At 35.2% G+C, this 26,562-nt stretch overlaps 1 protein-coding gene across 26 annotated transcripts in view; it reads left to right on the forward strand.

Moving 5' to 3' along the window:
* Window positions 1–26,562, forward strand: part of NRXN1 (neurexin 1) — a 1,077,731-nt gene that overhangs the window by 928,058 nt on the left and 123,111 nt on the right. For 16 of the 26 annotated variants that reach the window (XM_033124535.1, XM_033124534.1, XM_033124537.1 and 13 more), the window contains 2 exons: window positions 19,871–19,960; window positions 21,357–21,676. In XM_033124535.1, coding sequence (XP_032980426.1) covers window positions 19,871–19,960; window positions 21,357–21,676 — 410 coding nt within the window. The remainder of the gene's footprint in view (window positions 1–19,870; window positions 19,961–21,356; window positions 21,677–26,562) is intronic. The other 10 variants (XM_033124546.1, XM_033124548.1, XM_033124549.1 and 7 more) reach the window with 1 other exon arrangement.

The following is a 26,562-nucleotide window of genomic DNA, read 5'->3' on the forward strand; positions in this document are numbered from 1 at the left end:
CACAGTAGGAAGCTCACCTGGGGACAATTAGATTAGGCCGTTGCTTTATGGAGTGGAGTTCAAATAGAAGGTTAAATCCATTGGACTGCTTCAATAAGCAAGTTGGTGTTGCACAAGGATTGGTGTGAAACAGTAACAGAACTCACCCGAAATCCCAGACATTCACCAAGCCCATTTAAATTCTTAACTTTTGTAGAGTCTGGTATCAACAACGATGGGAACTGTGGTAGTTATTTTATATACATACATACTGGGAACTGTGGTGCTTATTTTATATGCATTTTCTCATTAACACCCATCAAATTTATAAGGCAGCTTATAGTATCTTCTTTTGATAGATGAATAACAAACCATAGAGAGATTAGGTTACTTGCCAAGGTCACACATCCCAAAGCTCACTACAGTGCTCTGAAGTATTATGCAATGCTGCCTACACTAGTTATTCTTACTCCTTGTAAAACAAAACAAAACAAAAAAATCTGAAAAGTTCCCCACCAGACTGCATGATAGCTAAACCTTTGTTGTGTTGAGGTCCTGATAGCAATAGTTGTTACTTCTTCTGTTCAGATCCCTGAGGGTCAATTCAAGGGTTCCTTGGGATTTGTAGCATGGACATAATGATGCCATTCCCCACTGCTGGTTCTTTCTTTTTTCTTTTTTTTTTCCCTTTTGGTAATTCTTTATCCATATGCAGAAGTCAGTGTCAAGTCCAACTTGTACACCTCTCTTAAACACTAAAATTGCAATAGGAAATTATAGACCACACATCTGAACTTCAAGCATAATAGAGACAATGCAAGATTAAAGGCAGAATAGGATGGAGGTTAAGAGAGAAGACGCAGGAGTCAGCCAGCCTGGCTTCAAATCTTAGTTCCAACACTGTGACCTCTGGCCAACTTCTGTAACTTCTTTGTACTTAAGTTTCCTGATCTGTAAAATGGGTTAATGACAAGTTTCAATTAACTTCTTAGTTTCAAAATACTTAGTAATTGGTAAAAACTTGGTAAGTAGGACTTGCTAAATGTTAGCTCCACTATTTTTAATTAAAGTAGTTTAGTTTTGCAATCCTGCAAGTACAATTGGCACTGACCTCCCCATACTAGTGTGTAATGTGTATTTCCTTCCGGGAACAAATTCATCCTGTCTTTGCTGTCTGACTTGTAGTCATACACATGGAGATAAACCTTTCTAGAAACTTCAGACAAGTAATTGCCTTTCCCCCTACTGCCCCACAAATCCACCCTGAGCCAGAACACTACAGAGACATCACTAGGAAGGACAGAGTTTTAGTGAAATGAGTGGCACAGAAAATATGTTCTGTGTAAATTTAGAGAAAAGGGTGGTGTTTGGTGATAAGTGAAGACTTGAAGAAGGACTGTAATGTGGGCTGAGTGTTGGAAATCCTTTGAATTTAGTGAGTGAGCATTAGGAAGACCATGCTAGCTGGTGGACAGGCCACTGCATGAAGTCATCCAGTTTGGGTAACTCTATACACTGCACCAGTATCCCATCAGAGGGGATGGAGTGGCACCTCTAATCCGTCTGTATTTGGCTCAGTAAGCTGTGTGCTCTGGCACAAGAGATATCCCCTGAAGAAAAAGCTGTCTTTTCCTTCTCACCAAGTACCTTGGGCTTGCCAAACATTTTGTCTGGGCTCTAACCATCAGGGGAGTCTCCTTTTATCAATCTCCGTATGATGGTGCCCTATAATTAGGAGACCACAAAAATTTATCATTCAAATAAGCACAATTCTGAGAGAGAAAAGAAGCACTATTAATAGTTACTCCTACATAACAGGCACATACCAACACTGTCCCAGGCAATCTAGAATATTTGTCACTTTACTTATAAGCTGCCAAGTAGAATTTAGACTTTTACCTGTGGAAACAAGAATCAACCTAAGGGAGTTATTAGGTGACTGAGTTTACTTCTATTCAGGTGGAGAAGCTTAAGATATTAATTAGAAAAACAACTCTGAACTGAACCTAAATAAATAGTTATAACCAGATTTGAAAAATCTCTTTACTTTTTTTTTATCCTTCTAAAAGTATTTTAAAATATCAATACATCCCCCGTCACTCATGAATCTTGTGCTTAATTTCCTCTTTTGCTTAATCAATTTGCATGTATTTTATCTTCAGTTCAACTATTTTTTTTTAAACTTTTCTGCCTAAAGATAGTTTTCTCAAATATTCATTTCATTCTGAATAAGAAAACATTGAGAAAAGGTAAGCAACTAGACATGGAAAGAAATCATCAGAAAATGGATAAAAGTCTTTGAAGTGCTAACAACAGACCCAAGTCTTAGGCCTATCCATTTCTTTCACACATTCTAGTCTCTATTTTACTTGAGGCCATTATAGAGGCCAAAAGTCTCAAATACTCTTCTAAACCATCAATGAACATGCGTTAATACCCACTTTCTGGTTGGTCTGTGGTGTGCTAAACCTGGTGGGAAACACAGCAAGGCACAAAACATTGTCCTACAAGAATTTCAGGTATAACTTTGAAGGAAAGATAAAACAGTTAAGTATGAATTTGATGGTAAAGATAAGATTACGTAGCACAAAATATGAATTCGAGAACTCGAAGAGATAAGAAGTAGAGAGAAGTGGTATGTTTATTGTTTAAAAGACGTAACGGCTGAGCCTGGTCTGTATGGGACAAATGGTGATCTGCTGGTGACAATGAGCCCGTTCCATGCAGGAGAGAGAATGAACCCAAGAATTTGGTTACAAATTCCAAAATATTATGAAAAATGGTCTTGCTCTCTGTGATGGGGTATTTATATATCATATTTAACAATCCGAGTGACTAAAGCTGAGAGAATACTTAAGGAAGGAAGATCAGAACTATGGGTTCCAGAATTTGTGGGTTTCTAAGGAGTATCTACACTATGACAGGAGAATGTTTTCTTTGGGAGTTTCAAGATGCTCTCCAGTTCGAATTCCCTTGGGCTCTCAAGGGAAGTTGAGCACAGTTTCTATATCTGTGATGACAAGGTGAAATTAGCAGTTTCCACTTGGACAAAACTCAGGTAACTGGTGCTGGAGGTGTGTGCCTTGTTAAGTTTTAATAAATTCTGAGTGAATAGGTCGTGATGAGCACAAATGAGTTTTATTTCTACAAAGCTGTATATTCCTAACTGCAACCAAATTCTAACTCTAACCAAATTATACCTCTCCAAACCATTTTATGCTCTTAAATTCCTAACTTGTGTTAATAACATAATTCACCTTATTACCCTCATATATCAAAATTCTTGTTATCCCATATAAGCAGCCACTGGGCCCGATAGTAGAAACTAGTTTCTACTAATTTTTCCTTCAAATATTCTCCGGTTTCCATCATTTTCTGTCTGTGTTGGCATTATTCTAGTGATATAAACTGTTGGTTACAATTGGGCCTCTTTTCCTACTGTCAGCCGTAAACCATCTATATTCCTCTTCAGTCCCTATTATTTTAGTCCATTTGGTATACAGTTAAAATGCTTATCTTCCTAAAATTGCTTTTATCATATCTCTTCCTGCCCTAATTCTTTGGTGGCTCCCCAAAGTGGACTATAAAAAAAAATAGAATTCGTATGGATGAAGAGGGCAGTGTGGTAGGGTTCAATCCCTTCCATCAGTTCTGATATTTTACATTTTGAAATTTTATTTTTTTCTCATTTTATGTATTTATTTATTTTTTTTGTTTCTACACATATAGAAATTTTTTGAAAATATTTCCCTGATTTACATTTTTCTAAATTTTATGTTCTGAATTTCATGTCCTTGCAATAGGGCACCTAGGATTAGAGGTGTTTACTTATTTATTTATTTTTACTGTATTGTCATTTCAATTTCATACTTTGAATTTTACTGTTATTTGTTCATATTTAATATACATAAAAACTAAAACTAAATATAATGGTTAAATGCAATTAGAGTATTTCAATCGATAGCCAAATCAAAATTAGAAGGTTCATCTTATTTGCCCATAATGTATGGTAATGTTTTTTTCTTTTCTTTTCCATTTCCTTTAAAACGGAAATAACATGAAGAACAGTAGTTTATGAGATAAGTACTGCAACTCTTAATGAGCTATGGTAGCTTTCTGACTCTCTTCTAATTTTGTAGAGCTCAAGAGACCAATCTGTTAAGGCTGTCGGACCCACCCTGCATTGGTTGAGAATTGGACCAGATTATAGCTAGTGTTTTTCATTTATATGATTATGTGTAATCTATGAAAACAGTAGTAGCCATAATGTATTTAACAATTATTATGTACAAAAGCAGTTCCCAGGAGCTTTACACTCACTAGATCCTTTTCTTAAAAAATTAACCCTATAAAATACTCCCATTTTAGAGAAGTGATATAACTTTGAAAGATTCAGTAACCTGCTCTTGAGTGTATTACTGAGATTTGAACCTGGGCTTTTCTAACTCCCATAAAATCAAATAGGCTTGATTATCTCTGTCCATAAATCTTAATAGTCTTATAGTTTAAGTAATTAGAAAATCAAGATTTCACAAATTTCAAACTAAAACTCTTTCTCTTGGAACTACTACAAGGAGATTTATTACTTTTGGTAAGCAATATGTCATCTAGTGCTTCATGTACTATACTTTTCACCTAAGTCAATGTTGACAATGTAAAGGGTTTTAAAAAAACTATCTGTTCCTCAAAGTATTCTATGTTGTGATCCCTTAGCTTAGTCATCAGATAAAATTTCTTAGTCGTCAAATAAAAAGGATGGCAACATAAAATCTTTTTGTTTTAAAGACTTGCCAAATAAGTGTCTGTGGTTATTACCATTAATTGTAGGCTTGGGACCCTACCCGTGGTTTTCCAGGGCAGAGTTCTGTCTAATATACAACATTGCCAGCTAAAGGAAAAAAGCAAAAGCAAAAAACATGTATTGCATAGACCTCTTCTTCCATAAGCTCCATTAAATGCCAAGTTATTATAGTATATACCTTTATTTTCTTCATGTTTGTCAATTTCTTTATTAAAATATTAAACATATAGTATACTTATTTATTTCTAAGACCTTGTATGTGATGTTTCTAATCAGAATGCCTTACAACTTCCTAAAAATGATTAGTAGTCCTATGACATTTTTTGATTCCCAGTTTTCCTATCTAAGCTAGAATCAGTGTATATCCCTATAATTAGTTAGCAGAGAACCTTTGTATTAAATTTCGTGAAGGGAATTGACTCCATATATAAATCTTACTGTTGAATTGCTTGTTTTCCTAATGTATTGATGAGAAAAGCAATTGGTAGATACCACTGTGGTTACCTACCATGTTTCCCTGAAAATAAGACTGGGTCTTATATTAAGGTTTGTGCCAAAAGACATATTAGGGCTTATGTTCCGGGATGTCATCCTGAAAAATCATGCTAGGGCTTATTTTCCAGTTGGGTGTTATTTTCGGGGAAACACAGTATTTTCAACCACAAACACATACACACACATACACACACACACAAACACACATACACACACACACACACACAAAATAAGATTAGGAGGGAATGGAAGCTATAATCAGTAAGCCGCGATCATGGAGACGAGGCTGGGACCGTGAGATAGGTCTGATAAAGATTCCAGAGTAAAAGAGATTTGCTATGGTAAGCAAAGGGCAAAGGGTAATGGAGGAGACAACTGCCTAAGACTGTTTATTAATGTATTCCATAATTCATTCAAAAACATTTCTGTGTGCCTGGCACTATGATGGGGAAACAGTGGTGATCAAAAACAGACACGGTCCCTGAGCTCATGGAGCTTACATTGTACTGAGAAAATACATTTACTTCAAATAACCCCTCTGTTGAAGTGGGGAGATTAAGCCAAAGAGGGGCAAAATGAATGTCTGGAGCTAACGTAGGAATGCTGTAGCAGTCCAGGTGTTTCTTGGACTACATGGAAAGTAAGTGGACATGGAAAGACACTGATGTTGAGAGTGAAGGTTGGGCTCTCCCGGAGCGTGCAGGCTCCAGGAACATTAGAAGGGAGCAGAAGCCAAAGGCAATGACGAAGCTTTTCCCAAGTCAAAAGCAGCCCAAAACATACTAAAGTCTGGCTCTATAGGTGGAAGTGGTAAACTGCTGTCCAATTTGTCAGGAAATGTAAGGGACCTTGAGATGAACACTTTCACATAAAGCTTGTCTTTCTGTTTTAGCACAAGTTGGTGCAGTCATCCATTTTCTAGGACCTCCACTGTCCCTGGGCACTCTCGGTGGAGGCTCTCACCCCACTACAGGGAGGTTCTCACCCTACTATAGGCTGGCTCTCACCCTTACTACAGGGAGGCTCTCACCCCTGCTACAGGGAGGCTCTCACCCCACTATAGGGAGGCTCTCTCCCCACTACCGGGAGGCTCTCACCCCTACTACAGGGAGGCTCTCACCCCTACTACAGAGAAGCTCTCACCTCTACTATAGGCTGGCTCTCACCCCTACTACAGGCTGGCTCTCACCCCTACTACAGGGAGGCTCTCACCCCACTGTAGGGAGGCTCTCACCCCACTACAGGGAGGCTCTCACCCCTACTACAGGCTGGGTGTACTACAGAGAGGCTCTCACCCCTACTACAGGGAGGCTCTCACCCCTACTACAGGGAGGCTCTCACCCCTGCTACAGGGAGGCTCTCACCCCTGCTACAGGGAGGCTCTCACCCCTACTACAGGGAGGCTCTCACCCCTACTGCAGGCTGGGTGTACTACAGAGAGGCTCTCACCCCCACTACAGGGAGGCTCTCACCCCTACTACAGGGGTATCCCTTAATGGAAGCTGGGCTTGGAATTAACATCATTCCTCAGTGAGAAACACTAACAAGAGAGCAGAGTAAGACACTTGTCCAGTTTTGAGTAGATGATAAAAATTCCAAGTTAACAGTGAAAGTTGTTTTGTTGTTGTTGTTGACGTTACTCTTTAGCAAGCCTCTCAAAACTAATTATAGTCTCATGGAATCAAGTTTTTTGTGTGTGTTTATTTAAAAAGATTTCATTGGCATACTAAAAATAGATATTTGTGTGAGTAATATAAGCTTATCCTTCAAGACTTGGAATTTGTCTTTAGAGTTTTAGAAGTGGATACAGTGAACTTTTTGTGATCTCACAGTAGTTACCAATTTAAAGAAACCAGAATATTTCAATAAAAGGATCGTATTTAAACATTAATATACATAGGGATTTATTGTATGCACTTTGTTTTTCTATATGGCACTTTTTAAACATAAATTAGAAATCTAACACTAAATGTTTAATACTACTGCGGTCATCTGTGTTAACGAAGCTACTACAGGGGCCACAAAGTAAAGAAAATGGTAGTATCATATAATCATTGTTAGGCTAAGAAATTTTCTTAAATAATATTAAAGATCAAATAGTTTCTCTTAAAAATGTTGTAGTATAGATATAATAGAACTATGCTGAAATATATATATTTCATGCTTAAATCAATTTCACTATTATCTTATAACATAAAGCAAAATGTAAATCAGTGGAGTTCATTTTGAAACTGTGCTGACTACCAGAATGATGTTGAATATTGTGATTTGCTGCAAATCCAGAAAAGGACAAAATGTATTCTTTAACCAAAATTAATGATTAAAATGGGTACAATTTTGACATTAACATAGTACTTTATTAAAATGCAGATCCAAAAGTACTCGATCTTAGACTTTTGTGGCAATTAACATCAAACTGCTATGTCATATCAAAGGTCTGTGAATAAGCCAACAATATATGATTTTAACCAGTTTTAAATCATCTCTGTATTAGTTTGCTAAGGCTGCCATAACAAAATACCACAGACTGGATGGCTTAAACAACAAAAATGTATTTCTTCATAGTTGTGGAGGCTAGAAGTCCAAGATCAAGGTGTCAGCAGGGTTGATATCTTCTGAGGCCCATCCCCTTGGCTTGCAGATACCTGCCTTCTCTCTGAGTTTCCACGTGGTCTTTTGTCTACTCGTGTATGTGCATACCCCTGGTGTCTTTTTGTGTGTCTAAGGTACCTGTTCTTATGAGGACACCAGTTAGGTTGAGTTAGGGTTCACCATAAAGGAGTCATTTTAATTTAGTCATTCCTTTAAAAGCCTTTTCTCCAAATATGTACCGTCATATTCTGAGGTCCTGGGGGTTAGGGCTTCACCATGTGAATTTCCAGGAGACACAATTCAGCCCATTAAAGTCTTGAAGTAGTTGAAAGATTCTTGCATGGAGGATATGAACAAATTGTTTATGTTCACTAAACTCGATGCAGGCCAATTGGATTACAAAGACTTCAGGAAAATATTTAAATGAGGTGCTAATTAGGCTAGAGTTGTATCATCCCATTAGTTTAGCCCTCTATTTGAAAATGACACAGCCTAACTATAAAAGTACTGGGTTATAAAAACGACAGAAGTATGAGCGGATCAGTTCTAATTGTCCTGACTAGTGGAGCAGGTTAAACTTGGTAGGGCGTATGTGTAGTTTTGTTCTTCTCTCCTTTCTGCTCTTTCTTTAGGGATCCACTAGAAATCACAGATGGCTTAAGTTTAAGAAGAAATACTGTTGGCGGTAGAGAAATTCAGTCTTATTCTGAGAGATGTAATGAACTATTTCTCATCTGTACCTAATGCATTCTTTAGGATGTCTGGATCTTAATTGGTGATCTCTACCAAACTAGGGTTTACTCTTGGGAATCTATAGGCTTTCAAGTCTGCTCTTTTCAGACTTGATTGGATGGGAACTCTCATAGAGATGTCTCCTGAGCAAGAAAGCCCCCAAAGTGCAATTCTCCAGAACACAGGCGTTTGAGAGACCCAAGAAAAGATTTTACTTAGATCAATTATGGACAAAAGGGGTTTGAAAAGAGCATCATTGATTTGAAGAAATCCCTAGATTCCCTCTTGAAATTGTCCTCTCTTATCTCTTTAGTGCTATGAATTTAAAATGAAGAGGAGACAAACCTCTTCTCTTTAGTGTCCTAATGGGTTCCCCCACCCTCTTAACTACTGTTTGTAAGATTGAAATCTCCTCAAATCTAACCTCTGCCTGCCTTACTCCTCTTGAAATGACTGTCAGAGCAATGACATGCTTTAGTGGGTGGGTAAAGGGAAGCCAGAGGAATGTGTACATGGTGAGAGGTGTGGGGGTCTGTATGTTTGAACATAAAGATTGCAACATTAAACACATCAGAAAAATGTAACAGCTTCATTACAAAGGTCTCCACAGATGATGACTGAATGTCTTCATAAATTTGTCAAAGTACTATGAGATAGATTTTCGTTTTAAGAAAAGGGGGAGTAAGCACATGCTAAGTCAAAGATTTTACTGCCTTTTAAAGATATCTGCAACGTTAGAAACTGATGATATTTTGTTTTTAATGCCTCTAAAATTAATTCCCTCCCACAAACCCACAGACAGCATTTTTTTTAACAAAATGGTCTAAATGACAATCCTCCCTTAAACTTGGGACCACGGATCATTAGCGTTGGAAGTCACCATCTAGTCCATTGACCTCATTTTACAGATAATGGGACTGCCTTGCTTTAGGCCATGGAGTATCCGCTTCTGTTTAGTTTCTGTGGCCCTTCTTTGCCATAAGCATTATGGGGATAAAAGAAGAGTTTAAGACATTCTGTTTGAACCACATCTCCTTGAAGCATTAATACACAGATTAAAATGTCATTTTGAGACCTCAGTGATATCTAAAGTTTTCTTGTCTCAGGAGCAGTGTTGTCACCATGCTGTGGCACAGAACAGATGGTGGTCACCTGATTTCCATTGGCACTTAGGGCAGGTACCTTTGGCTTTTTCTTTTTGCATGGCATCTTCAAGTTAATGACCTCCTTTCAGTTGTTCCCCTTGGCTTGTAGGTAGCCATGCATAAACCTCTGAGAACATTTTTGACATTGCTTTGGAGAAAATGTGGTGATTTTGATAAAGCACCTATGGGGTTCTGGACATCACTTACAATAAATCTAGTTTTTTGGCCTTTATTTGTCATGGGAAAGAAAAATAGATTTATTTTCCACTCTTCTTCACACCTCCCTCAACTCCTTTTCTGTGCTCAGAAGGGTGAGAAATAATTTCTGTGATCTATACATTCCTAGATATATCATATTAGGCAAATTGTACCAGCTAACAAATAGTGACACAATCACAATATAATGGCTGATGTTTACTGAGTGCTTACTATGTGCCAGGCACTGTGCTATGTCTCTTATTCTTACAAATACCTTTATTATTTTTATTTTTTTTTACAGATGAGAAAACTTAGGCTCAGAGATGTAATGCTCATGGCCCAATGTTGCACAACTAGTCAATAGTGAAGCCAGGATTTGAATTAGAGCCGAGTTTCATAACCATCAAGAGTTCTCTTTTCACAATGAACCTCACCACATGAGTACTTACTTCTAAGAAATAATTGCTGGCAGGCAAAATAAATTTTTATTAGGGAAAAGTTATTTTAAGGTTTTAAGTTCAAATCCATAATATTTGATTTGCCTACAAAAGAAAAATAGTTATTTTATTTCAGAGGTTTTACATTTTATCCAATTGAAGAGGACTGGCAATGATCCAACAGCTGTATCCCAGGCTTCCCAGTGCACTGGCAGAGCATTTAATCTTAAATAATGTGCGTGCCATTGACAAACCCCAGCTTTCTAATTGGAAAACATCTTCCCGTGTTCCTGTTACAAGTGGAAGGGAGAAATTGAAGTTCATTGAAAATGAGCTTTAAAATGCAGTAGTAATCAGACTTAGTTTTCCTCGCTGGAGAATAAGGAATTTTCTCAGTACCATGGACAGGCCATATCAGACTCCATATGAGACCTTTCCTTGTTTCTTCTCCCATAGACCAGTCTAAGAATTCAGAAGAATAGATTAAATGTCAAGGTTAATGTGAGGAGGTAGAAAGTCCAGCTGTACAACATAATTCTCTGATTTTGAGAAATAAAGGACAGGACAAGAAGACTTAGAGATTATATGTGTAACTTCTTATTAGGGTGGATAAGCTTAAATGTTATGACATTATGATTTCGAAAGTGCATAAGATTTTCATATTTGGGAAAATGGCAAAATGCCAAGTATGAGGTAATGTGGGACTACTCTTAGGTTTCATTTTTCTTATTCTCACCACTGAGTGATGTCTATCAGTGGCCCTGTCTGTTTTTGCAGCTGTTAAACCATTCTTCTTAAATCCTACACAGCTAGCACAAAAGGACTCTTTAGTACGTGTGATAATGGAGTATGACCTTTAATTTATCACAGTACTTCTTTCTGTATTTTGTTATCTGCTTGTCCCTGTGGCTTTTCATCTCTTGCTGTTGGTGTTTGATATAATATTCAAGTCTCTTTCCATTAGGAACCCACCTGCATAGAAAGGCTTAGGGAAGAACGTGTAAATCACTGTTCAGTCCACATAGGCAATGAGAACCAAAGTTCACAAGGTTACCTTTATGTCTAACTAATGTGATGGAATGATATCCAAAATAAAAAATTTTGAGGATAAGGAGCTAATAAGAACAAGTGCTTTTGCAAATCTTTTTATAAAGGAATGCTAGCTATCGTAATGTCCCACACAGCAGAGGGACATGAAGGAAGAAATTTCTTAAGCCAGTGAGAAACACACTGAGCTTCTAATGTCTTCCCCAAAGCACTGTTGAACTCGGCAGTAGGCAGCCTGTGGCTTTTTGTGCCCAGCATCACAGTAGTCTCATACAAAGATATTGTTTAACTGGATACACAGGCCGCTGCTCCGCGTAAGGAGCCGGGGTGTCATCTGAAGCATTAGTCACGAACACAGGGTTGCCCCACTTGAGCAGTCTGTGCTCTCTCCGGTGTGTAAGTTAAGTGGGCTGACTCACTTGGGTTGTGCCACCCTCTCTTGCTATAGTATGGCAGTAAGATACTGCATTTAATGTATAGAAAACACCCCCTTTTTTAAATAAAGGAAATGGTGGAAGCAAAATTGAAATATCTATAAATATAGTATTAACAATATCGAATCAAAATTTGGAAAAGATTTCCCACAATCCCTCTGTCCTACACAAATATTTTCATTTTTTTGCATATTGCCCTCAAATTCTTGCCAACTTGCATCATATTTTATTTAGTAGTTTTAGCATTGTATTACATGTTTCACTTTGCATGGCATAAGTATTTTAACCATTTTATTCATGTTTGCAATTAGTCTGAAACTAAGTGCATTCTATTAGAAAATATATTTATTTAAGAATAGATACAGGGATAAATAGCTTTATGAAATTCAAGAGATAAATCAATGATCAACCTCTTAGGCATTAATATCCTCATTATAACACATTTGTATCTAGTTATTATTTCAATAAAATGTAGATTCTTTGTGGTCTGGGTAAAAGCCTTCCTATTCTATCACACCTTCTTTGTCTTTTCTAATCCACTATTCTTTCTGAACTTCTGTGGCAACTACAGTTTAAATGGTGGTTAATTGTCTACTTATACCAAGTTATCTAGTATGTTAAACTTCCATTTAACTTTCCTTATTTTGTTCCATCCCTTCCCAGATAAAGTGGAAGCTCTTCAACAGTAGGATCTATGTGATGTATTAATGTATGTCTGCCACAATGCTGTCAGGGTACAAAATCAGTGCTTATGTATTGACTTCATTGAGTCAGATTGCGTTCCTAATGGCTAGCTAAGATACATATTCTAAAGAAACAGGGATTTTACTACTAGAACTCTATAGAGAAGGGGCCATGAAATATATCTAGACAGAGTAGATGTGGATGCGTGCACTGAGTTATTGATGAGTGGCATAAAAGCACTGGATTCGGGGAGATGTGTAAAGGGAAAAGCAGACATGAGAGATGGACAAGGAAGGAAAAAGAAGGAAATGTGAAGTCCAAGCAAAATTCTCTTCAACATGTTGCAGCGTTCCATCTCTCTTCTTACAAGCTAATGAAGTACAGTTGCATTTTGACTCATGACTGGGACCCTCTCTCCTTTTCCAACGTGTCTCTGGAGAGGGTCAGCATCAAAAAAGCTGTGAACTTGGTAGATTCTTATGTGTGGGGTTTGTCTTATAGGTCAGAGGTAACGACAAGGGATGCCTGGAGCATTTTGTGTCTCAAAGGGCTATGCATGGAAAGACATCATTACAAAGAAGAAGAAGGAAAAAAACAGGAAATGAAATATTGCTCCTCACTGGGGCCTCAACTGTAGTAGATCTTTGATCACTATACTCATCTCTGCTTCACTATCTTGATCTATAAAATAGGGATGATAAAAAATATCCTCCTGATGAATCTTCAAGAATTTTGGGAAGATTATTGATTTTGTGACAGCAATCTCACCCCAAACTTTATAAGGCAGTACCTTTATAGACACAACAATGACATTTTCCATTATACAGGAGAGTGCCATAAGGACTAAAAGGAAGATGCTGGGCCTTTATGACTCAGGCTGTTTGAGACATTGCTTTAATAACTATTCCATAGAATAGTTTTGGAGTCAATTTTTTTTTTTAATTTCAAATGGTTCCTCTATCTGTTATGTATGGCCCAGCACTGGTTATGTCAACTCTTTGGGCCTCAATTTTTCCATCTATAAAATACAAGATACTTATCATCTGGAAGCAATATGAGGAGTAAATGAGATAACCTATATAAGCAAGTAGTACAATGCATAACACATAAAAGCCACTGTGTGTGTGTGTGTGTGTATATACATACACATAGTGGCATATATATATATATATATATATATATATATATATATATATATATATATATATATGAACAGATGGACTGGACGACGTGGTCTCTGCTTGCAAAGGAAACTATAATCTAGAATCAGATACGTGAAATAATTTCATCATGATTATAGATATTGCTACTAAGTGTTGTATGAACGCATAATGGAAAGCAAAGCTCTAGGCTAATTTGATAGAGGAATAGGGGTCACAGGGAATACTTCCTTGAAAAACACATAAACTAATATTTATAGGAGAAATAAGTTGTCCAAACCCTGACACGTATGTGTGCGCACGTATGTGTGCGCACGTGTGGGTGCACACGTGTGGGGACAGGAGTGTAAAGGAGTACCCAGAGATGCAAGAAGTCCGTAATGCGGTGAGAATGACATCTGCAAAGAGGATTAGCTTGATTAAAGGAATTGAAAGAAGTCTAGAGTGATTAGAATTTACAGAGTTAGAAATAAGTGGTTCAAGACGAAACTGGAGAAGTAGGTAGGAGTCAAACAAATGCATATATTTGTTACAAATGCATCTTAATGATATAGAAAATAGTGTAATGCACAATATGAATGTTTTCATTAGATCAGTTATATTTTTTCACAACTTTGTTCCTTGAAGAGTCAGTGGTGTTCAAACTCCACTTATTTGGAACATTACCAGCTGAGTTAGGTAACACTATATTTTATGGTTTGTATAACAACTACTCATAAAACGTTTAGTAGGAAGTTATATGATAATGCTGCTTCTAAAACTAGAGTAATTTTACAAAACAATGTTAAACTTCTACTTTGTTATGGGCCTAGGCATATCCAAATGCCATATTCTCATCTAAAAGCAAAAAATCTAAAAACAAACTTCTAATATTCCCTGGAAGTATGCAGAGCATTTCAGAATCCTTTTACGTTTCCTTTCCCATGTTAAAAACTCAGGAAATAAGAAGGCTTCAGAAGACGAGTATCTTTGTTTTTACTTTCATGTTATTCTGGAATAAATTTGGGTTTATAACATTGTTTTTCCTTATTTTTTCCAAGGATATTACTATGTCATATCAAAAATTAACACTTTTGTTTTTACAGAGTAATTACACATCCAGGGTGAAGAGCTATGAAAATAAAAGGAGAAAAACTATGTATTAGCAAAATTCATATAGCTTGTCTCTACTGACCAGTAGTCATAAAATATGATTATAATTTATTTCCTTTAGTTTTCTGAGTCCCACCATGAAATTTAACTCCAAGTTAAGTATTTGAATTTTATTACCCCTGCTGCTTACTTTGATTATTTTCAATTACTCGTTTCCTTTAAGTCTACTGGTTCATACAAAATTAATATGCTATAGTGTGACCAAATATTATTAGTTGGAAAATTAAACTATCCGGGATTCAATCAAAATAGAGGATGTTACACTCTAGAAGTGTGAATGATCAGATATCCCTTATTATTCTTCACCCCTGGAAACTTGCTTGAAATATCCATTACATTTAGTACCTTGTACTTACGTGGCCACTTCAATGAGAGCTTGCACCTATCCATTGGCTGTAGTGGTGTCACTGCAGGCTGCCCAGCCTCTTGACAAAAATACTGAATCCTTCAGCTGTAAAAGGAAAAATAAACCCAAACTGTACATACTGTTTCATTGCTTGAAAATTACTTCAACAGAGACATGTATGTCACTGGGGGCATTTTTCATGGAAATACCAACATATGTAGTTTTACAAATAAAACTAACTGGAAAACAAAGAAAAGAAATCAAAAGAAAAACCTCATCCCACTTTTATTAGGATATAGGAATTATGAACCTAAATTATTGTCTTTTAACTATTTAGTGAGAAGCTCTGTTTTCATGCATCTAACTTATGTTCTCTGTAGGCTAGTTGATTTGTATGCCGTTTAAAAAGATGAAATTCTTGTGGGAACCTTTTAATAATTCCAAGGTAAATAGGTCTTTTATAAGTGGGTAATTATTACTTATCTTTACATATGACTTGGGGAACTTGGAGATGAAAATAGCTTCTCCCCAAAATTCACCTTTGGTTTGATTTAAATTTTCAGATACATTCCACTTGTTTTTAGTCTCTCCTCTAAGTCTAAGCCTGCTTCCTTTGAACATCCACAAAATATCGGTAATGTTTCTCTACCCCAACATGTTTTGTATTAGAGTGCAACCCTTGCCAAAGAAAAGTTCATCAGAAATTATATTTCTCTTTGACCTTTCCCAATTAAGTGAGTTGTTATATCGCATTTAGACTTTCAATGTATATCAGACATAATTAAATAAAATGAACAAAATCATACAATGTCATAGATATTTTACAAATACCACTTTACTATGACTTTGTAAAGAAATAAAATGCATTTTGAGCAATTTCTTAAAATATATACCTCAATTACCATTTTCCATAGGCAGTTTGTTAATGAAAATCATGAAATGGAGGCGAAAATCTAGGCTTATTCCTGGCAAACCTAAACAATCTGAACTATTTTACACGCAATAATAGAAGGGGTTGCGGACATCTGTTAAAAAGACATTGGCACTGAACTCTAGATGTGTCTTCATTTGGTTAACTATATATATGTGTGTACATATATATATATATATATATATATATATATATATGACCATATATATGTATGTATGATTACAAAATCATGTGTATATCTATATATATATATATATGATTTTTATTCTGATCACAGTCATTAGTTTTTATTCTAGTAGAAGAACAATGAATTTGGAGGAAAAAGTCAACATACATTGAGTTGAAGTTAATACCATCTGATTTCCCATTCGTTAACCCAACAATGAGTAAAGTCTGTCCTTTAATTCTAAAATAACATATTTCAGCCAAATATATATATATATATGCTCTCTGAACTAGAAGGCATGTGATGTTCATGGGTTATGGGATTATATAACCCCATTCAGTGGCTACCTTTGTTTTAAAATTATCATGCCTTTTTAAACCCTCTCAGCTGCCTACTCTATTTTCTCTTTGGTGTTGTTAGATGACCTTTGTGTTACACATTAGGAGTGTATATTTCATGTTTTTGTTTTAGCTGAATCTCATTGAGGATCTTCAAAAGATATTGTTGACTTAAATCATACAATGTCATGGATATTTTACAAATACCACTTTACTATGAATTTGTAAAGAAATAAAATGCATATTAGTCATATTAATTGTGTGAATGCCAGTCAAAGGTATAAGGGGAAATTTTATGCGTGTGTGTGTGTGTGTGTATACATGTGTTTTTATGTACTCTTTTTCAAAGTCATTCAAAAAGAACATACAGACCCTTCAGCTTTCTTCACCTGTCTTTTTAGACTTATCCCTCTAATTCCATTACTAATAATAATTATCTGTTTGTGGCACGGGACAGTTATTTTTAAGCCAATAATGAGTTGACTGTATGACTGTTCAAATCAGTAACAGTCATTAAAGAAGTAACATTATAATTTAAATATGTGATGTTTCCTTTGGAGAGTACAAAGGGAAGCTTAGTCACATATAGCGTATTCTCTGAACACAAGTATTTGCTTTTTGTTTTTTTTTTCTTATGAATGTTGTTAGGCTCTGTGGATGAGATAATGGTGCCAAAAAAAAAGCTACTGTAATTTAAAAAAATGTTTCCTTTGCTACTTCAATACACAGATATTTTGCAGGAAGTTGTATGATAGATATTGTGCAAGCACTGAAAATACAATAAACACTGCACACAATACCTGACCTCATGAAACTTCATACTTTACAGGGAAAATATTTATTGAATATGCACTTATAAGATCGATGCTTGTTTCTAAAGGGCACCAGGTAAGCATATATTCACGTGCCCTAATCTAATTTGGGGGCAGCAAGGAAGACCTCCTGAGGAAATAATGCTCCCATGTTTGGCTAAGGCAAGATGAGAATGGGGTGGAAGTGAAAAATAGAACTTCAAATAAAGGGAGCTACAAGTATAAAAGTCCAGAGGTAAGAAGGATAGCTTTAGAAGAATTGAAAGAGGTTTCATGCGGGTAGAAGAGAAGAGCAAGGCACTGTGAGCTATAGATGGGGCAAGGGAAGTAGGAAGTTTCCAGACGATGGAAGTCCTCATTTGGAGTTTGAGATTTTATCCTGAAGCCAATGGAAAAGCTTATATAGACAAGTGGCATGATTAGATATTGGCTGACATGTGGAGCACGAGTGGGATTTATTTCTGAGAGGATGCAGAGAGGTCTGTTAATATACTGAAGTAGTAACTGAGCGAGAGGTGGTGGGCATTCTAGATTCGGGTGGTGTGTGAGGGAATAATGGATCATTTCTGTTGATGGGAACATTCCAGCCTGAAAAACAGTTTGAGGAGCCACGTAATTATAAAGTCATCAGGCGAGTGTGAATTGAAATGAGTATTAACGGACGAAAAAGTCCATACAAAACAGAGCATGTGTTTTTTTAAAAATATCTCATGTTTGCTTATCAAGTTATGCACATACACATATTAATTACATGAATCACATATAAGCCCAAAACACACATTCATGAATAATCATATTGGCCTAAGCTAACCAATAAATATCTGTGTATGCAAGCACACAAAGAAGGACACAGGTTCTGCACACTTAAAAAAATGAAGTTAGGCTTGGAACTTAGGTTACTTGTGCCCTTGTTTTTGTTTTTAATTATAAATATACCAAAATATATTCCCATAGGAAAACATATTATTTTATAACATTTTAATGATTACATAATACAGAGAAATACATATAAATGTTTTTATTAAACTTTATAGTTGGTTCTACTTTGATATATACATTTTAAATTAAATACTAATTAATGTATGATATATTTTCAGTCATACATATACCTTCAAAGGACAGATGCATAAGGTCTAAACGATTGTTTTTTTCTATTTCTCTAAAAGTGTGTAGCCAATATCACGGTGGGTTTATTGTTATAAATATACTGTATAGTAAATCTAGTGTAAATTATTCTAAATATAAGAAGAACCTGTATCTATTGTCTTCCCTAGCAAGATGCTCCATCCAGTCTTTTCTTGTGGGCATTGCTAGTATCATTCAGTGTTTCTTTCACCTCTGAGTCCTCATCTGAGCTGTTGCCAAAATGTCTTAGCTCAAAATTCCACTTTAATTTTCATGAAATAGAAAATGTCTTGCAGTATACATGATTAAGCACTGAGATGACAGCCTATATGCTTCCTAAGTGCTTTATAGATCAGGAAAATACTTACCTATTTGCAAGCATCATTCAAGGTCAATTTAAACTGTGTTTCTATCCGAAAATTTTTTGTTCAGAGAAGCAAGGCTCATACTTAGTTCAGATCTATGAGTAGAGACCACTCTTTTTCCCTTAAGCTACCATGCCTTCTTTAGAATAGCTTAATATAAAAGCAGATATCTGAGTATGTAAAAACGTGCATATTTTTTTTCCAAATTGTTTTACGCTTCGATATGTTAACCTTTAAATGAAACCGAAGGACACTCAAATAATGTCACTTTTGTCAAAGCCTTTTCCTATAATAGTGTATTTGGATGATGCAAGATATATTCTCTTGTTATGTCCAAGTGACTGATAAACCAATTTGTATGGAATATATAAGAACTATTCAGACTCGGTGGTTTCCTTAAATGAGATGAATACACATTTCTGTTTTCTGAATAGGACATAAAGTACGCTAGGCCTATTTTAGATGCTTCAGTGTGCCAAAGACGGTATTAAGTTTGATGTTCATAAATTACTAATCTGGAACAAGAGGTTGAATGTATTTTGAAAACTTAAACCTGTTTCACCTGAACATGTTTAACTAGTTAATAAGAAACATCAAAAAGACAAAACCCTGAGATCAATGGTCATTTTTTTGTAAAGCTATTATATGCTGTTTAAATTGGTTGTTCGGGTCTGTCTATAACATAAGTTTAATAACCTAGCTCAAATGCAGATTTCTAATTTTCAATTAACGTAGGAATAATTTTGTTTGCTAAAATAAAATAAATGAATGAATGACAAGTCTGAAACATGAAATGTTCTAGGTAGAACTTTTTAAAATTCCAAATTTCAAAAAATCATGTGGCAACTGTATAGCTCAAGCTTTAAGTATTAACTTTTAACCTTTGACCTTACAGATTTTAACCAATGAAATGTCTCTTTAAACTTTAAAGGAAACAATGATAACGAGCGCCTGGCGATTGCTAGACAGCGAATTCCATATCGACTTGGTCGAGTAGTTGATGAATGGCTACTCGACAAAGGTAAAAAACATTGATTAAAACTTCAAATAAAAAAATAATTTGAACATAACCGAGTAGTACTTCATTGTAACACTAATAAACATAAAAAATAAATTTTCCGTAAAACTAAATTAAAAACAAATTTAAAACAGTAAAATGTAGATAGTAATATTTGCATACCTTGTATAATAATTTCTATACATTTTTAGACGTACCAGCTGTTTAATAATCTTACCCTGTTAACTTAAAGTTAAAGGGACTGTTAAATATAATCCACTAACTCAATCTATGAAGGTACTCACAGCAAGCATTAACCCAAAATGATAAATCGTTCATAGATTATGTTACATGTTCCAGCCTCTAAATTATTAACTAAAATATATGTAGTTCTGATATCTTTATTATGGTCCTGAAAAAAAACAAAACAAAACAAAACAAAACAACTCTTGGTTTAAACTCTAGGCATCTTAAATAGTGGGCAATATGGATTGCCGGTCAAAATGAAGTCCCTTTAACGTTTTCAACCTTCTAAGAGCATTTGGGAACAAGCCCTAATTAAAACTGAACTTAAAGTTGTGTGCATGCTTTTTAAGAAAAGAGAGCAATCTGCTAAAACTGGATACTCAATTTAATGATATTGGTACTGTTGCTGAGGATTGCTGTTTGATGGAAATGTGCCATAATTTCTCCATTGGTTTGTGTATCATTCCTGAAGCCGCTTTTTACATCTGAAGCTATTTTTTTCATTCTGTTTTGTTTTAATAGACTTGCTGAAAGACAATCAGAAAAATAGTTTTGGAATTTTTTATTTTTATTTTTTGTCTCTGACATGCTCAGTGTAAACCATGCATTTCTTTTCAGTGTGATTGCCGGAAAAATAGAATAATTCAAATAACAATGGACCATTGCCTTCAAAAACATAAATGTTTCTAAAAAATAGCATGTAGATACCTGTGGCCATTAAGTGAATTATGAAATTTTTTACCATGAATTTAAAATTAGAAATCAGCTGCTAGAGATTACTTTCTGCCAGTGGTAATTTTAGAATGACAAATACTTGAAATGGTAGATATAATCACATTTTTAATTCAACAATTTACACTTAAGAGACCAATAGTATAAGATCTTGAGATAAAATGGAAAGGGATCCACTAAAAATTGATTTACAATACATATATTTGATTGGTCTTTTAGCAAAAGCACTACATTTACAATCAATTGAGAATTTACAAGTATTTGCCAATGATTATGCATTTCATGGACACCTCATTTATCAGCAATGAATTATGAGTCAAATGCCTCTCTTATAGTTTATTGCTCTCATTATCCACCCCATGAAAGATCTGTTTTATCATCCTTTGTAGAATGTAGAGTTCACAATCAACATTTTTGCATGTATGTAATATTATTTTTACAGGGCGTCAGCTCACAATCTTCAATAGCCAAGCAACCATAATTATTGGCGGGAAAGAGCAGGGCCAGCCCTTCCAGGGCCAGCTCTCTGGGCTTTACTACAATGGCTTGAAAGTTCTGAATATGGCAGCCGAAAATGATGTCAACATCGCCATAGTGGGAAATGTGAGACTGGTTGGTGAAGTGCCTTCCTCTATGACAACTGAGTCGACAGCCACTGCCATGCAGTCAGAGATGTCCACGTCAATTATGGAGACCACCACGACCCTGGCTACTAGCACAGCCAGAAGAGGAAAGCCCCCTACGAAAGAACCCATTAGCCAGGTGAGTATGTGGATTTCATTCCTTCCTTTTGGACCTGTGATTATGAAAGAGGGCTTTACTGCCTAGGTGTCTTTTCTAAAATGGGATTGATTATTTCTGATCTCAGGCATTACGGCTTCCTTTGACTCTTGCTTAATATAATGCACTCAGTTTAACTACGATATGTGTATATGCTGTTGATTTGAGATTTGCGGGCTTTTATAAACTGCTTTGTGCTGGTTGGTTTGCTGCTTGCTGATAGCCTTCATTAAATAATCTTGGTCTAGCCCAAGCTGAGGGGATTGTCTGCAAATTACATAGAGTTTCCACTGTTTAAATTAAGTGAACAAGTAAATTAATGAAGTATTTAAAAGGCCCTGTTTTTTCAACTTTGACACTTCATCAAAATAAAATAAAAACAGATCTGTAAATCTTAAAAGATAAATTGCAAACCTTCTATTGTATTTTGAAGTCTTAAAATTTTGAATTGGTAAGCATGTGGCTCTCACGGTGAATAATAGTGTTTAGTATCGATAAGAAAAACAGTTTTTCTGAGGACAAAGACTCAAAATATGGTACTTAAAAACTGTCTGGGGCTAACATATTTTGTATGATATACGGGTAACTCCTGTGACCTAGAATTCACTTCAATGAGCTTAAATTGTTCAGTCTTATGTCTACTATTTTTGATAAGTAGAATTTTAAATGTTGAATTTGTATAACTTGGAAGTATATTGATTAAATCAAGATATTCTTATTGATTGCCTAATATGTATCAGGCATTGGTTTAGGTATTGGAGAATTTAAAACAAAAAAAAGAAAGAAAGAAAAATCAACTACCCACCTCATAGAGCTTACATTTTATGAAAAGCTACCGGAACACTGTTGAAATGCTGTTAAATGCTATTAGATTCCTATTGACATTTATAGACTTTGTACGTATTCTGTTTTGAATTCTTTCAGGATTGTTATGTTCACCTTGGTTCAAAATTGAGTGTTTCCTTCTGTTTTATTTTTAATAGTGATTATCTTCGGTAGGTGCCATATAAAGCTTTCCCAAATACATTATTGTTACTTTTCTAGAAACCCACATTGTAATGAAGCAAGAATGACATGGTTTATTTTTTTTTAATTGTTTTTACTTCAAATGTTTGAACCAGACCAAGTGTCAGATTTAGAAAGAGAGTAAAAAAGGTTAATTCTGTTGCATCAGTACCCTATCTACTAATTAACATAAGTTTAGCAGAAAGAGAAGAAAATACATTCTGATTTTAACTTTGAATAGGAAGAGGTGGGAGGAACAGAGAGAAAATGTCCTAGGTGAAGGGAAATGACCAAACAATTGTAAATTCGTAAGTGTAGTATTGGATATATGCACCTACTGTGTTTCCCCGAAAATAAGACCTAGCCGGATCATCAGATCTAATGCATCTTTTGGAACAAAAATTAATATAAGACCCGGTCTTGTGAAAAACACAGTATATGGTGGCATTTTCTCCTCTCTCTGTCCCCCTTTCCTCCCTCCTTCTCTCATTTGTATTTGGCCACAACGTAAAATGGACAGTCTTACAGGATGTTTATTAACATACATTGATTTATCACTATACATGTTGCATACAGTGCTTGCACACTGACTATACATTAGCAACAACAAACAACAACCCCTGCCCTCACGGAATATACATTTCAGTAAGAATGTGTGCTTAGAGTGTCATCATTTTGTCAGTTTTCTCTATCTTGTTTGGGCTTATAAGATTGTTGATAACAACACTTAGCCCCTCGGATACTTTTGACTTTAGACAGATTAATGCATACCCAATAGCTCCATTTGATATCCTTTCCTGATACTTCATTGATGATTAGTTATTATGATTGTTGTTTATGGTTATTTAACAATAATCAAGTTAAAGTGAATTGGATACAGGGAAAATGAAAAAAAAGCAGTTGATAGACTATTTCCTTTATATAAAATAATTCATAAGAAGACATTCTATAATATTCAGAGCTGAAAATGTTCCCATGAATAAAATCTGAAAGAACCAGATGTTTTTCTTAGTAGTCTTGTTTCATCATTAATGAAATTACAGTTGCCAAATTTCCTAGGTAAATAAACGTATCCCAAAATAAGGGAAAAAGAATCATCAGCTTTGTTTTTATGTATTTTATCAATTTGTAACAGATATATGTTAAGAAATTGCGTGTTTTTTTTAGAAAACATGTTAAATAGCTATTTCATTTTCAAGTTAAACACCTACAATTGGAGAAATAAAAACTTATGCATTGTATAATATTAATTAATGTAAAGCAGTTAACTGCCCATTAATTGCCAATGAACAGACTTTTATTATAAGCTATTACATGTTTAAAGACAGCAGTGGTTTATAGAAGCAAATGATCTAATCAATTGGTAATTACTCAGTTCGTTTAAGGGGCTATTGACTTAAACAAATGATTACTAGGTTCATTAAAAAATAGATGTTAAATTTTTAGATTTTTAACAGACCAAATATAGGAAATGCATAATTTGGATTAATATGTTACAGACATTCAATTATGGAAACTATCTTCAAATTGGACTAAGAGTTTTTAAAATTCTCTTTTATAATGATATATATATATGATTAAAGGTAATATGTATATGTAGGGAAGGCAGATCTAGTAGGAAAGAAAGGAAATTTTTTAAAATTTTTAATTTTAATTTTTATTTTTGAGTAACACAATAATTTGTTCACATTTTCTTGACCTCACAATTGGTTTTTAAATTGCCCTCCAACTACAAAGATATAACTGATACATTTAGAATGTGAAGTGTGTGTTCCTTAGAATTGTCAAAGTCTTGGAAGCTTAAATGTGAGATTAATTTGTAATGCTAATTCTAGGACTGTAATCTTTGACTCATTTTTGCAAGTTGGATGAAGCATCTTCCTTTAAACCCTGTCTGTAGTGGCCATAGCTGCCTACTTTTATCCACTGCCTTACTAAATTGTGGTCTAGGAAGGGTCATTTTATTTTTCAAAAAGCATATTGGACTGTTTTCTCAATCAAAGTATATTTTCCTCAGTGATAATAATGAGCCACTTTAGCTGCCATGGCAATCTACCTTGGGGTGATTGCATGTTTTAGAACTATGGAAACAGATTTTTGGTCAAGCAGGATTAAATTGGATTCATTTCAAACAGATGAGATGAGGTTTTCTTCAGCCATCCTGCAGGGCAAGTAGTAGGGGAGAAATTTATTTTCGGTTTTCATAGAGTCACAGAATATAAAAGACTATTCATCCCATAAGATCTTGTTTACATTGCTACTTAAAAGTAAACATGTTTTAAAAAGAAAAAAAAACATTTTTCTTCTCTAAATTGTGATCAATTTTCAGACTGATGTTTACTGTAGAAAGATATGATTTATATCATGAACGAATGGGTGCATTTACCAACCCTTGTGATTAAATGGCTTTTAAAAAATGTAATATAACAAGATTCATAATACCTTTTATATGGATTACATAAAGTTCATACACTTTGTTTTATTTAAAATATTTAATAGCTAAATGTTTCCGTAAGGCCCACTCATCTCAAAAAAGTGAAACTTTCTCAAAGGCTAAAAATTGATAGTTTAAAGTTCTTCAGGATGCTGAGAACTTCTGGGGTTGGGGCAGGACTGTCACACAGGATTTAACTACTAAATATCCCCTCTTCTACTGAATAATCTAGCAATGTCTTATGGATGGATACATAACTTCATGTAAATAAGTAAAAGTAAGCAAACATGCAAAGGGCAACATTCACTCCCTTTGGTTGCCAGTCTATAAAGAAAGGAAAGTGGAGGAACTGTGCTGTTTCTTTTCAGATCAAGATTGTGACGTTTCTTCTGATCTATGCTTTGTAGCACATTTTGTGATTTTCCGGTTCTTTCCTTCAAGAATATCTTACATGCATTATACATACTGTAGAGAGAATATGGATCCGTAGCAATGCCTTTTACTTCGAGGGAAAGAGCACATTAAATCAGGAGACCTGGTTTCCATGGTCCACGCAAACAGTACCTCGTTGTGTAACCTGGACAGATTGGTTTACCTCACTGTGCTTGGAAAGCCTTCTGTCTCTCTAAAATAAGTGGGTTGAACTAGGAATCTCTTGAATTGTACTGAGCTCTAAAATTTCACTGACTCTAGTAATGATGCTCTTAATTAGGTCTTCTGATGATTATTTAATAAAGCATAGGTTTCATCCTTGACTTGTATACGGGGTGGTAGCCATTCATCTCAGTTGGCATGTCTAGTCCTTATGTGCACCTGGTGTCCCAATATATTTATTAATAGTATCCTCTTTTGACCCCCTAAGCATCCCATTTTGGTCTGTAAACTATGTTGCAATCTACTTGTACAGAACATATAAAGTCTACTTTGCAGGAAAATCATACTTCATAAGAATAATAAATAGTTTTCTGTCCTTTACATTCTGAGCAGAAACTGACGCTGGTATCTTTACCTAGTTTCAAGAATATCTAGCCTTACTCATCCTCTTTTCATCCCATTTCAAAAATCCTGAGAAAAGAGAGAGAAGAAGGCTTTGATAGATTCTGAAGTTTGACTGGAGAGACTATGTTTGCAACTGTTTGTAAGAAATTATGGAGTGGAACAGAATCCGGAAATATGAGTGAAATGTATTGGGTCAAGTCTATGGTTCCAGTTAGGCTTTTCTTCAGAGGGGAGTTAGCAGACCTACTCAAGAAGAGGAACTACTGAGGATTTAAAAACATTGCTAGGTTTCAGAGACATGTATATTTCACATATGCAATGTCCTACTGAAGTCAATGGCATTTTATTCCCATGGAATGTCCAAAAACAAAAAACAAAACAAAACAAAAAACCAACTAGCATTCAAGCAAGAAGAGAGTATTTGAATATA

This window comes from Rhinolophus ferrumequinum, chromosome 13 (genome assembly GCF_004115265.2).
Source record: "Rhinolophus ferrumequinum isolate MPI-CBG mRhiFer1 chromosome 13, mRhiFer1_v1.p, whole genome shotgun sequence".
Taxonomy (NCBI): Eukaryota; Metazoa; Chordata; class Mammalia; order Chiroptera; family Rhinolophidae; genus Rhinolophus; species Rhinolophus ferrumequinum.